The sequence below is a fragment of the Ornithorhynchus anatinus genome, chromosome 4 (assembly GCF_004115215.2).
Source record: "Ornithorhynchus anatinus isolate Pmale09 chromosome 4, mOrnAna1.pri.v4, whole genome shotgun sequence".
Taxonomy (NCBI): Eukaryota; Metazoa; Chordata; class Mammalia; order Monotremata; family Ornithorhynchidae; genus Ornithorhynchus; species Ornithorhynchus anatinus.
The window spans coordinates 133695184-133708809 of record NC_041731.1 but is presented as its reverse complement, the minus strand read 5'-3'; the positions used below and the strand labels follow the sequence as shown (position 1 = coordinate 133708809).

Below are 13626 nucleotides of genomic sequence, written 5' to 3'. Positions count from 1 at the left end.
GACCTCCGACTCCCGAGCCCGGGCTCTTGCCGCCGAGCCACGCCGCTGCTCGATTGGACGGTTAAAGCTAATCAGGCTTTGTCCGCCGTGTAACTTTAGGAAGAAGCGGTCGGGAACCCGAAAAATCCGTCCTTTCCGACCCGAGACCGTTGGCCCCGCGGAAGGCGATTCACCCCCGTTTTAGGTTTTCTTCGGGGCGATTCTCACCACTTCCTTTTGCCCTTAGGTCCCGGCGGGTGACGCCCTCCCTCTCGCCCTCCCCACCCAGTGCGGCAGTACGCCCCCTCGGTAACGGCGACGCATTTTTAGAACCCGTTTTCTCTCGCTTTCCGCGAGCTGCCTCGCCGCGTCCTGACCCGGGCGGCGACGTGGCCGGCCGAAAAGGGAAGAGGCCCCGAAAGACGGGTTTCACGGCGGGCGGCGCGGCTCTCGGGACTCAGCTCGCCGGGCGGCCGAGACGCGGAGGAGATTTCCGAGCGAGCGAGCGGGCGGGAGGCGCGGCCTTTTCCCTTTCAGGCCAGCGAGCGCTTAACAGATCCCAACGCCGGTATCATTAATGAGTAACGATCCGTGAAGCGCATCCGTGAAGCGCTAACTACGCGCCGGGCGCCGCTCTAAGCGCCGGGGAGGATGCGGGGCGATCGGGTCGTCCCACGCGGGGCCCGCCGTCTTCTTCCCCGTTTTCCGGATGGGGGGAACCGAGGCCCGGAGAAGTGAAGCCACTCGCCCGCGGTCACACGGCTGACGGGCGGCGGCGCCGGGACTAGAACCCGGGTCCTCCCGACTCCTAGGCCCGGGCTTTTCCCACTGAGCCACGCCGCTCCTCGCTCGAAGGACTCACTAGCAGGACTCGGAGGAAGTTGTCTCCTGTTATAACAGTAATAACGACGTCGGTATCCGCTAAGCGCTCACTACGCGCCGAGCCCCGTTCTAAGCGCCGGGGGAGATGCGGGGTCGTCGGGTCGTCCCACGGGAGGCTCCCGGTCTTCATCCCCATTTCCCAGATGAGGTCGCCGAGGCACCCAGAAGAGAAGGGACTCGCCCGCGGTCACCCGGCTGACGAGTGGCAGAGCCGGGATTCGAACCCGCGACCTCCGGCTCCCGAGCCCGGGCTCCTGCCGCCGAGCCTCGCGGCAGATGACATCGGGTCTTCTGAATCGCGTCGCGGATGGACAGTGGGGTTCGTCAAGGCGGAGGACCCTGGTATCCGTCGATTCGACGATTCAGAAGGCGGAGGTGCCCAACGGCGGGGCCCGGGGGCAGGAGCCGGGGCTTGGGAGTCGGAGGTCATGGGTTCGAGTGCCGGCTCCGCCGCCTCTCAGCCGCGTGACCGCGGGCGAGTCGCTTCGCTTCTCTGGGCCTCGGTTCCCTCCTCCATACAAAGGGGACGAGGAGCGCGAGCCCCACGGGGGACGACCCGACGAGCCCGTATCTCCCCCGGCGCTTAGAAGGGCGCTCGGCGCGTAGTGAGCGCTTGGCAGATACCGACACTGCCGTCGTCATTGTTATCATTTGTCAGGGCAGCTAACTCTGACATCCATCGATTCGACGATCCGGAAGGCAGGGGTGCCCGACGGTCGGCGGCGTCTCAATCCGGGCTGTGTTTGCGAGGCACCCACTGGGTGCCTGCGACCGTATTAGATCCAACACGGGCCGGGCTCGCCTGGGGTTCGTAGACCCAGGCGGGAGAGAGAACAGGTATCGGATCCCCGTTTCACGGGTGAGGGAACCGAGGCACGGGGAAGCGATCGGCGCCGTTCCTCCGGCGCTCGCCACCCGCGGCCCCTCTCACGCCCGGAGAGTCTCCGGTCCCCTACCGGTCTCGGCTCCCGGGGGGGGGGGGGAGAGGGAGGCCGAGGCCCGTCCGGGCCATTCCGGGCCCGGGCGGCGGCCAGCGAGCGGCGCCCGTCGGCCACGGGTCCAGACTCCCCCGCGCCGGGCGGCGGCGGCCCGGGAGGGGGAGTCGCGGGCGGAGACCCGAGCTCGCCCCGCCGAAGGCGGCGACGGGAAACCGCTTCCCGGATCTTCCCCGAGGACACCCCGCGGATCCCACCGCCGCAGCGACGGCAGACGGGTCGGAGACGACGCGACGGCGTGAGACGTGACTAGGCGCGGAGCGCTCTGCGGAGCGCGAGGCGCTTCTCTGCGCCTCAGTTCCCCCATCTGTAAAGAGAGGATTAACGACGGCTGATAACGGCGGCGTCCGGTAAGCGCTCGCTACGCGCGGAGCGCCGTTCCGAGCCTCGTTCTCCCCCTCGACTCCGTCTGTCGCCGTCGTTCTCGTCCGTCTCCCCCGATCAGACCGAGCGCCCGTCGGACGGCGGGGACCGTCTCTACCCGTTGCCGGCTTGTTCATTCCAAGCGCTCGGTACACCGCTCCGCACACGGTAGGCGCTCGATAGATGCCGCTGCATGAACGGAAGAAGATCCCAGGAGGAGGAACCTCTCGCCGTGGGCGAGTGAGGACTCGCCCCTCGGGGAGAAGCCGGTCGGGCGGCGGAGCGGGCGATCGCGTGTCCGGACGGCCGGTGGGCCGGGCCGAGGGGAGCGAGCCGACGGACGTTGACACCACGGTATCCGTCGAGCGCCTGCCGCGGGCCAGACCGTCTTCTGAGCGCCGGGGGCGGACGCGAGGCGGTCGGGCCGTCCCACGTGGGGCCCGCGGTCGATCCCCGTCTTGCGGACGGGGGGAGCCGAGGCCCGGAGAGGCCAGGCGACTCGCCCACGGTCCCGCGGCCGACGGGCGGCCGAGCCGGGAGTCGAGAGCCCGCGGGAGCCCCGCCGCCGGTGAGGAATGAGGTTTCATTCGTTCCTTCGCCTCTACCGAGCGCTCACCGGGTGCGGGGCACCGTGTTAAGCGCTTGAGCGAGTGGGATCGTCCGAGAAACGGACACGTTGCCCCCGCCCGCAGCCAGCTCCCGGGCCGGAGGAGGGGAGACAGACGTGAGCGGAAATAGATCAGCGGCAGATACGGACGTGGAAGGGGCACGGGCTGCGGAGTCGGCGGTCACGGGTTCGAATCCCGGCCCGGCCACTCGCCAGCCGTGTGACGTTGGGCGAGTCACTTCGCTTCTCGGTGCCTCGGCGACCTCATCTGGAAAATGGGGATGAAGACCGGGAGCCCCGCGTGGGACGGCCTGATTCCCCTCTGTCTACCCCAGCGCTTAGGACAGGGCTCGGCCCGTAGTAAGCGCCTGACAGATACCGCCGTTGTTGTTATTATTATTATTATTATTATTATTATGATGGTTAGAAGAGGAGAGGAGGGCGCAGTCAGGGCAGGCCCCCTGGAGGAGGTGGGGCCTGCGGCGAGGCTCTGAAAGGAGGGAGATTATCTGTCCGTGGGATTTGAGGAGGGAGGGCCTGCCGGGCCAGCGGCGGGACGTGGGCGAGAGGTCGACGGCGAGCCGGACGAGGCGGAGGCCCCCGGAGGGGGCTGGCTGGCGTTCGAGGAGCGGGGCGCGCGGGCCGCGGTGGAGAAGCGGCGTGGCTCGGCGGCAAGGGCCCGGCCTTGGGGGTCAGAGGTCGTGGGTTCGAATGCCGGCGCTGCCACCGGGCAGCTGAAGACCGGGAGCCTCCCGCGGGACGACCCGACGACCCTGCTTCTCCCCCGGCGCTTAGAACGGTGCCCTGCGCCTCGTGAGCGCCTAACAGATGCCGACGTCATCAGGAGGGGAGGGAGGCGAGGGAGGAGGGGGGCGAGGGGATGGACGGCCCGGAGGCCGGCGGCGCCGAGCGCCCGTTCCCTTCCTTGGCCTCTCCCCCTCGGCCCCTTCGCCGATCCTCTCCCGGCGAGAACGGGTCCTCTCGCGGGCCAGACCCCGCCTTCCCCGGAACGAGTGCCCCGCCTCCCCCTTAACGTCGTGGGTTCGAATCCCGCCGCCGCTCAGCTGGGTGACTTGGGGCAAGTCGCCCTCCCTGGGCCTCGGTTCCCTCCTCCGCGAAATGGGGACGAAGCCCGCGGGCCCCACGTGGGACGACCCGATCGCCCCGTATCTCCCCCAGGGCTTAGAACGGTGCTCGGCACGTAGGAGCCGCCTGACGCATACCGACCACAGCGACGGGAAAGGTCACTTCGCTTCTCCGGGCCTCGGTTCCCTCACCTGGAAGACGGGGATCGACCGCGGGCCCCACGTGGGACGGCCCGACCGCCCCGCGTCCGCCCCCGGCTCTCAGAGGAGGGCTTTGCTCGCAGCAGGCGCTCGAATACCGTGGTCTCTAACGTCCGTCGGCTCGCTCCCCTCGGCCCGGCCCACCGGCCGTCGGGACACGCGATCGCCCGCTCCGCCGCCCGACCGGTTTCTCCCCGAGGGGAGAGTCCTCACTCGCCCGCGGCGAGAGGTTCCCCCTCCCGGGATCTTCTTCCCCGGAGGTGATCGCCACGGACGGGAGAGCTCGTCGGGCCGTTCGGAAGCGACGGTCGGGTTCTGGAGAGACCCCGGGTTTTGAAAAGCAGCGTGGCTCGGGGGTCGGAGGTCACGGGCTCTGCCACTCGTCCGCCGCGGGGCCTTGGGCGAGTCCCTTCGCTTCTCCTGGGCCTCGGCGGCCTCGTCTGGAAAACGGGGGTTAAGACTGCGAGCCTCACGTGGGACGACCCGACGGCCCTGTGTCGACCCCCCAGCGCTTAGAACGGTGCCTTTGCACGTAGTGAGCCCTTAATGATGATAACGTCGGTATCCGTTAAGCGCTTACTACGTGCGGAGCAGCGTTCTGAGCGCCGGGGGGAGACGCAGGGGAATCAGGTCCGTCCCACGTGAGGCTCCCGGTCTTCATCCCCGTTTTCCAGAGGAGGTCGCCGAGGCCCAGAGAAGTGAAGTGACTCGCCCGCAGCCACACGGCTGACGAGCGGCAGAGCCGGGAGTCGAACCCGTGACCTCTGACTCCGAAGCCCGGCCTCCTCTCCACTGAGCCACGCCGCTTCTCCGTGGCCGATACCAACATCAGTAGTATTATTCTTATTATTAATCGCGGGTCTGCCGCGGTCAAGTCACTTCGCCCGTCTGGGCCTCGGTCACCTCGTCTGGCGAACGGGGGACGAGGAACGCGGGGGACGGGGACCGAGTCCAACCTGGCTAGCCACCCCGGCGCTTCGATCGAGTCAAGTGACGGGCTCTTTTACGAGTACCATCGCACGACGATCATCAGTAGACCGTGAGCCCGTCAGAGGGCAGGGACCGTCCCTATCCGTGGCCGATCTGTCCGTTCCAAGCGCCGGGTCCGGTGCTCCGCACGTAGTGAGCGCTCCATAAATACTCCTGAATGAGCGAACCAAGGGACCGTCTCCCAGCTGTTGCCGAACTGTCCATTCCAAGCGCTCGGTCCGGTGCTCCGCACGTAGTAAGCGCTCAGTGAATACCGTTGAATGAATTATTCTCAGCTGGCGTCTCTGTTTCCCTCAGGAGGAGGCGGGAAACGGAACGGCCGCAGTAAGAAATGGAAGGAGATGCTCAAGTTGCCCCACGTCAGCCACTGCGGCGACCTCAGACGCTCGACGGGTGGGTATATCTCACGTACGTCTCTCGCTCGCCGCGGCGCCGGCCCCCTTGGAAGCCGTGGGCTTCTCGGGCGACGGGAGACGGGCTCCGCGCGGCCGGGAGCGCGTCGCGGCTTCCGCTGCCCGGCCCCGGGATGACGGTTCCGGAGAGCCTCTCTCCCGTGGTGAGAAAACGGGGGCTCGTTCGGCTTTTCGGAAGCCGACGCCTCCGCCCCTTTCCGGTTTCCGCCCCCCCCCCCCGGGAGCCTTCCGCGGCGCTCGGGGGGCCCGTTTTGCTCCCGCGTCCCCCTCCGCCCCGGCGCAGAGAGCGGTTTTCGGGAACGGCGCCCCGGGACCGCTTCTCGAGGGTGACGTGGCGGAATTAGCTCCTTTACAGCTGCGAGGCGTCTGTAAATCAGTTCTCGAGAAGGAGGTGAACGTCGCATTGGCCGGGGCCGCGTTAGGACGCCCCGCGGACGGAAAGGAGCGCCGAGTGGTAACGGTGCCTTAGAGCGCATTGGCGTCGGCCCCGGAGGCGGAGGTGGAAAACAGATGCACCGAGATGAAAGTTTTAAAACGTGGCCCGAGAATCGGCGCGCGGACGGGACCGGCCTCCCTCTCCCCTCACCTCTTTTTTTTTAACGTCGCTTTTTGCCCTCTGGTTTTATGGCATCCCGTTCGCTTCGGGTCCGCTGTCCACCCCCGTGTCTCCCCCGGCGCTTAGAACGGCGCTGCGCCCATAGTAAGCGCTTGACAGACACCAACGCCATTATCGTCGTCGTTCTAGCCGGTGTCTTGGGTTAAAAAAGCGGAGCGGCCCGGCGGGCGGAGCACAGACCCCGGGCTTCGGAAGGACCCGGGCTCCGGTCCCGGCGCTGCCCCTTGTCTGCTGTGTGACCTTGGGCAGGTCGCTTCACTTCTCTGGGCCTCCTCTGTCCAGTGGGGGTCGACCGGGAGCCCCACGTGGGACGGGGACCGTGTCCTACCCGATCACCTTCTGCTGATGACGTCGGTATCCGTCGAGCGCCTCCTGCGTGCCGAGCGCCGTTCTGAGCGCCGGGGTAGATGCGAGGTCGTCGGGTCGTCCCACGCGGGGCTCACGGTCTTCGTCCCCATTTTCCGGACGAGGTCACTGGGGCCCAGAGAAGTGAAGCGACTTGCCCAGAGGCACACAGATGGTAAGCGGCGGAGCCGGGATTAGGACTCGCGGCCTCTGACTCCCGGGCCCGGGCTCTTGCCACCGAGCCACGTTGTTACTTCTTCTGCTCCTACCCGCCCCGGTGCTTAAAACAGTGCTTGGCGCATAGTAGGTCCGTAACGAGGGCCACAGTCGTTATTACCTCGGGCAAGTCAATTTACTTCTCTGGGCCTCAGTTCCCTCGCCCCGTGGCTCAGTGGAAAGAGCCCGGGCTTGGGAGTCAGCGGTCCGTGGGTTCCAATCTCGGCTCTGCCGCTTGTCAGCCGCGTGGCCCTGGGCGAGTCACTTCCCTTCTCTGGGCCCCGGTTCCCTCATCTGGAAAATGGGGATGAGGTCCGGGAGCCTCCCGTGGGACGACCCGATGACCCCGTATCTCCCCCGGCGCTTAGAACGGTGCTCGGCACGTAGTGAGCGCCGAACGGATGCCAACATTTTTTTTTTTTTTTAAATGGGGGAGCCCCGGGTGGGACAGGGACTGTGTCCAACCTGACTACCTTTGTATCCCCCCCGGCGCTTAGGACAGTACCTGGCGTATAGTAGGCGCTTAACAGATACCCCAGTCATCATTACTATTACCGTTAAAAGTCACGTTTTCCGTAGAGGCTCCAAGGACCGAACGTTTCTCGACGCCCTTTAGTATTTAAGAGAAGCGGCGCGGCTCAGTGGAAAGAGCCCGGGCGGGGGAGTCAGGGGTCGTGGGTTCTGATCCCGCCCCCGCCGCTTGTCAGTTGTGTGACTTTGGGCGAGTCCCTTCACTTCTCTGGGCCTCAGTTCCCTCGTCTGGAAAATGGGGATGAGGACCGGGACCCCCCCACGTGGGACAACCTGATCACCTTGTATCCTCCCCCCCCCCCCCCCCCCAGCGCTTAGAACAGCGGTTGGCACATGGTCGGTGCTTAACGAATACCGTCGTCGTCATTATTATTCTCCGACGAGCCGCTCGGCTCGAAAACTGTAATTAATCAACCGCTCGGGACATAAGATCTCCTTCCTCTGCGATGGCGCAGCTGAAAAAATAAGCGCTCCGTAGGTTCGTTCATTCAGTAGTATTTATCGAGCGCTTACTATGCGCAGAGCACCGTCGGACTGAGCGAACGAAAGCGGAACCGTGTCCGACCTGATGACCCTGTCTCTCTCCCCCGGCGCTTAGTGAAGTGCCTGGCACGTAGTAAGCGCTTAAGAAGTAGCGTTAAAAAAAAATCGCCCGGTCCGTCGACAGACCCTCGAGGACGGCAGTTCTCTTGAGAAGCAGCGCGGCTCAGTGGAGGGAGCCCGGGCTTGGGAGTCGGAGGTCACGGGTTCGATTCCCGGCTCCGCCGCTCGGCAGCCGGGGGACTTTGGCCAAAGTCACTTCACTTCTCTGGGCCTCAGTGACCTCATCTGGAAAATGGGGATTAAACCTGTGAGCCCCAGGTGGGACAAGCCGATGACCTGGTATCCTCCCAGCGCTTCGAGCAGTGCTTTGCACATAGTGAGCGCTTAACGAATGCCACCGTTAGGATCATCCTCATCTTGGGAGTTACCTTGATTCTGTTTATCGCCGTCGTCCTCGTCCGTCCGTCTCCCCCGATCAGACCGTGAGCCCGTCGGGGGGCGGGGACCGTCTCTGTCTGGTACCGATCTGTCCATTCCGAGCGCTTAGTCCGGTGCTCCGCACAGAGTAAGCGCCCGAGAAGTACTATTGAACGAACGGGAGTTTATGGGAAAGCGGCCGAACGATGGATCGGGAGGCCTCCCCCCCCTCTAAGCCCCAGCATTCTTTAGGACTCGTTAAACGATTCCGAGGCGGAGGCCGCTCGTTCCTTTCCCTCGAACGAGTCGCGGCAGAGGTATTCCCGTCCCGCTCCCGGGGCGTTCCGTTCATTGGGAAAATCCATCCGGAACCGCACGACCTCGCACACCCGGAGGGGCACGGCGGCCTCTCGGTTTCACCGAGATCTGACGTGGCGCGGCGTCTCGGCGGGCGTGGACGTTCACCGGGAGGAGAAACCGGCCCCCTTCTTCCCGGCGGCCCGGGGGGGAGAAATGTTGGTATCTGTCAAGCGCTCACTACGTGCGGAGCACCGTTCTAAGCGCTGGGGGAGATACGGGGTCGTCGGGTCGTCCCACGGGAGGCTCACGGGCTTCATCCCGTGGCTCGGTGGAAAAGGGCCCGGGCTTGGGAGCCGGAGGTCCCGGGTTCGACTCCCGGCTCTGCCGCTTGGCAGCTGCGTGACCGTGGGCGAGTCGCTTCGCTTCTCTGGGCCTCCGTGACCTCCTCTGTAAAATGGGGCTGAAGACCGGGAGCCTCACGTGGGACGACCTGATTCCCCTCCGTCTCCCCCAGCGCCCAGAACGGTGCTCGGCGCATAGTAGGCGCTTAACGGACACCAACGTTATTATCCCCACTTGACAGATGGGGGAACTGAGGCACAGAGAAGGGAAGCGACTCGCCCACAGTCACCCGGCTGACAAGAGGCAGAGCCGGGAGTCGAACCCATGACCTCCGACTCCCAAGCCCGGGTTCTTTCCACTGAGCCACAGACAGCAGCTAGGAGAGGAAATCGAAATGCCCACTCAGGATTTACAGATGAGTGGCCGGGTTTATTGTTCCATTCTATCTCGTTCCTTCGTTCAGTGGTATTTATCGAGCGCTTAGCGGGTACTAAGCGCTGGGAAAGTAGAATTCGGCAACGGATCGAGACAGTCCCTACCCAGCGACGGGCTCGCGGTCTAGAAGGGGGGAGACGGACAAGAAAACGAAACAAGTAGACGGGCAGCAGTAATAATAATAACGTTGGTATCATTGTGAAGCGCTTACTACGTGCCGACCACCGTTCTGAGCGCCGGGGTTGACGCGAGGTCATCAGGTCGTCCCACGTGGGGCTCACGGTCTTCATCCCCATTTTGCAGATGAGGGAACCGAGGCACGGAGAAGTTCATAGCATCGAGGGCGCCGGTAGCCTCCGGGGCCTCAGTAGCGTCAGCACGGTGCCCTGCGTACGGTGAGCGCTCGATGAATCCGGCCGACCGACTGACCGAAACCGAACCGAGGCGGTCACTGTGTCCGACCGCCTCTCCTCTGGGCGTTTCCCTCCGGGAAATGGGGCGGATCACGGCAGACCGGCCCCCGGCCCCCCATCCCTTCGAAGGTCAGCGTCGGCGACGCGCGACGCGGGACGGGGTCTGCGTCCGACCCGATCGACGCGTATAATAACGACAGCAATCGCGGTATCCGTTAAGCGCTCACTACGCGCCGACCACCGTTCTAAGCGCCGGGGGAGATGCGGGGTCCTCGGGTCGTCCCACGTGGGGCTCCCGGTCTTCATCCCCCTTTCACAGCTGAGGTCGCCGAGGTCCAGAGAAGTTAAGCGTCTCGCCCGAAGTCACCCGGCTGACGAGCGGCGGAGCCGGCGTTGGAGCCCGTGACCTCCTGCCTCCCAAGCCCGGGCTCTTTCCGCCGAGCCGCGCCGCTTCCCTGGCCGACTCTGCGAAGCGACCCTGGCCGAGGTCACCCGGCGGCCGAGCGGCCGAGCCGGGATTAGAGCCCGGGTCCTTCCGACGCCCGGGCCCGGGCTCCGGTGGCTCGGCCACGCCGCTTCGCAGCCGAAGCTCGGCCGGGCACGTGGCTTTGAGATCGGTCGGGCTCATCTCCTCCTGCACCGCGTGATGCTCGTCAGTCGGACGGCGAATTTATTCATCCCCCCCCCCCCCCCCGGCCCACGGCGCCCACGGCCATATCCGTCATTTATTTATTTCTCTTCATCTCCGTCTCCCCTCCTCCGGACTGGAAGCTCCCTGTGAGCAAGGAATGTCTCCGTCGATCGCTTTTCTGCGCTCTCCCAAGCGTCCGCAGAGTGCTCGGAGCACAGTAAGCGCCCGATTAGACCGTGCGCCCGTCACTGGGCGGGGACGGTCCCTGTCTGTCGCCCGGTTGTATATTCCGAGCGCTCGGTACGGTGCTCTGCACGTAGAGAGCGCTCGATAAATGCGATCGAATGAATTGAATAATATGAAGAAAGATTAGAACCCGGTTACAAGCCCCCATTTTAGGATCCCGGACTCAGTTGGCTCCCCGGATCCAGGGCACCTAGAGGGGCGTGGACGGGCGGCCGGGCCATCTCACGGCCGCCGGCCCGTCGAGTGACCGATTGCGTTCATTCGGTAGCATTTTCTGAGCGCTTACTATGGGCAGAGCGCTGTACTGAGCGCTTGGAATGGACCAGTGGGTAACAGAGGCAGTCCGTTCCCGTAACGCGTTCATATTTAATTAGCTGCTCCCAAACACGTGCCCCGAAAGCGCGTCTCACAGCCGGTTGTCTGTGGATCCTGAAGCCGAGGGAGGTTTTGCGGCCCGGGTCCCGTTTCCGTTGGCATTCGTCCGGCCACCTCGTTAACCGCGGCGGTTTCGCCCCTGGGATCGAGCCCCGAGATCCCGGGAATGGGGAAGGTCGACGAGGGGCCGTCGCATTCGTGCGTCCGTTCGTTCGGGCGTAGTTATCGAGCGCTTGCTGCGGGCGGGGCAGCCTCCTCAGCGCTCGGGACGTCCAGCTGGGCCGCAGAGAGAGACCTTCCCCGCCCGACGACGGGCTCACCGTCCCCTTGATTCGATTCATTGCTACTGTTTCTGTCCGTCTCCCCCGATTAGACCGCGAGCCCGTCAGTGGACGGGGATCGTCCCTCTCTGTTGCCGAACTGTCCATTCCAAGCGCTTAGTACGGTGCCCTGCACGTAGTAAGCGCTCAATAAATTCTATTGAACGAACAAATGGGTGAATAAAAGGGGGAGAGGGACAGCGAAATAAAACAAGTAGACGGGCGAATCTCGTCCGCGTTAAGGGAATGGCCCTCCGTGGTGAAATTCAGCCGTCGATTCGATCAATCCGTCGTATCCGTTGAGCGCTGACCGAGCGTTCGGGGGAGTCCGGGAGAACAGAGTCGGTAGGCACGTTCCTCCCTACGACGAGCTTAGGGGTCAGAGGCGTTGACGGGTGTTTTGCGCCGGGGAGGATCCAGCACGTTGGGTTGGACGCAGCCCCTGTCCCGCGTGGGGCTCAGCCTCGACCCCCGTTTTACCGAATGAGGTAACTGAGGCACAGAGAAGTCAAGCGACCCGCCCCAGGTCACCCAGCAGAAAGGTGTCGGAGCCGGGAATGAAAACCCACGACCTCCTGACTCCCGGGGCCGGGCTTTAGCCACCGCGCCGCGTTGCTTCTCTAAGGTGACTTGCCCAAGGTCACGCGGCGGGGAGTCGGCAGAGCTGGGAGCAAAAAAAAAAAAAAAAAGGTTGGCATCTGTTAAGCGCTTACTATAATAATAATGTTGGTATCTGTTAAGCGCTTACTATGTGCAGAGCACCGTCCCAAACGCTGGCGGAGATACAGGGTAGTCAGGTCGTCCCATGGGAGGCTCACAGTTAATCCCCATTTCAATAACAATAATAATAATAATAACGTTGGTACTTGTTAAGCGCTTACTACGGGCAGAGCACCGTTCTAAGCGCCGGGGGAGACGCAGGGGAATCAGGTTGTCCCACGTGGGGTCACAGTTAATCCCCATTTTGCAGATGAGGTCACCGAGGCCCAGAGAAGCGAAGCGACTCGCCCACGGTCCCCCAGCTGACGAGCGGCAGAGCCGGGAGTCGAACCCGTGACCCCTGACTCCCAAGCCCGGGCTCTTTCCACTGAGCCGCGCTACTGTGTGGCGAGCACCGCTCTGAGCGCCGGGGGTAGATACGAGGGAATCAGGTTGTCCCACGTGGGGCCGACGGTCTTCATCCCCGTTTTCCAGATGAGGGGACTGAGAAGTGAAGCGACTTGCCCGCAGTCACACAAGCTGACAGGTGGCGGAGGCGGGATTAGAACCCGTGACCTCTGACTCCTAAGCCCGGCCTCTTTCCACTGAGCCGCGCCGCTTCTCAGAGTGGGGGCCCGGGCCCTTTCATTCATTTCACTCCAGTGCTCTGCACATAGTGAGCGCTCAGTAAATACTATTGAATGAATTACCGGGTGCAGAGCACTGCACCAAGCGGTTGGGAAAGCACGATACGGCAATCTTCATTCATTCATTCATTCATTCATTCATTCAGTAGTATTTATCGAGCGCTTACTATGCGCAGAGCCCTGTACTAAGCGCTTGGAATGAACAAGTCGGCGACAGATAGAGACCGTCCCCGCCCGACGACGGGCTCACGGCCCGATCGGGGGAGACGGACGGACGAGGACGGCGGCGGTGAATGGAGTCGGTGAAGAGAGACAGTCCCTGCCCACCACGAGCTCACGGTCTACGGGGGGGAGAGAGGCATCGTTAGGAGGCAGCGGACATCGGTAGAAATAAAGAAGATGACAGATCCCTACAGAAGAGGGCGGGGAGACGGGCGAAGAGCGGAGGGAGCGAGTCAGGGCGACGCCGAAGGGAGCGGGAGGCGAGGAAGAGCGGGGCTCGGGGCGGGAAGGCTTCTCGGCCTTCCTTTCCCTTCGTCTGGCATCAGGCGGGCTCTGCTTCTCCTCCTGTGGCTCCAAGCGACTCCAGCTGATAATAATGAATGACAATTTTGGCACTGGGTAAGCGCTCACTGCGTTCCGGGCACTGTACTGAGCAGTAGGGTGGAGACAGGCGGATGGGGTTATGGATGATAACTGTTGTTGGTATGGTATCCGTTAAGCGCTCACTCTGTGCCCAGCACCGTTCTGAGCGCCGGGGGGAGACCCGGGGTCGTCGGGTCGTCCCACGTGAGGCTCCCGGTCCCCGTCCCCGTCTTCCGGAGGGGGTCACCGAGACCCAGAGAAGTGAAGCGACTCGCCCGCGGTCCCACCGCCGACGGGTGGCGGGAGCCGGGAGTCGAACCCACGACCCCCGACTCGGAAGCCCGGGCTCTTTCCACTGAGCCGCGCTGCTTCTCAAATACGGACGGCATTCGTGAAGCGCTTACTGTGTGCCGAGCGCTATTCTGTGCGCCGGTGGGGCGGGGGGGGGGG

The 13626-nt window shown here is 64.0% G+C and overlaps 1 protein-coding gene across 5 annotated transcripts in view; it reads left to right on the top strand.

Annotated features, from left to right (window-relative positions):
* The window catches only part of GRK4 (G protein-coupled receptor kinase 4), a 132046-nt gene that overhangs the window by 30694 nt on the left and 87726 nt on the right, over positions 1-13626 (top strand). For 4 of the 5 annotated variants that reach the window (XM_029062823.2, XM_039911952.1, XM_029062816.2 and 1 more), the window contains exon 2: positions 5400-5495. The exons of the other annotated variant lie outside the window; for it this stretch is intronic. Coding sequence is in view for 3 of the 4 variants with exons in the window: in XM_039911952.1 (XP_039767886.1) it covers positions 5400-5495 (96 nt within the window). In the remaining variant the exon portion in view is untranslated. The remainder of the gene's footprint in view (positions 1-5399; positions 5496-13626) is intronic. 5 annotated transcript variants of the gene reach the window in all.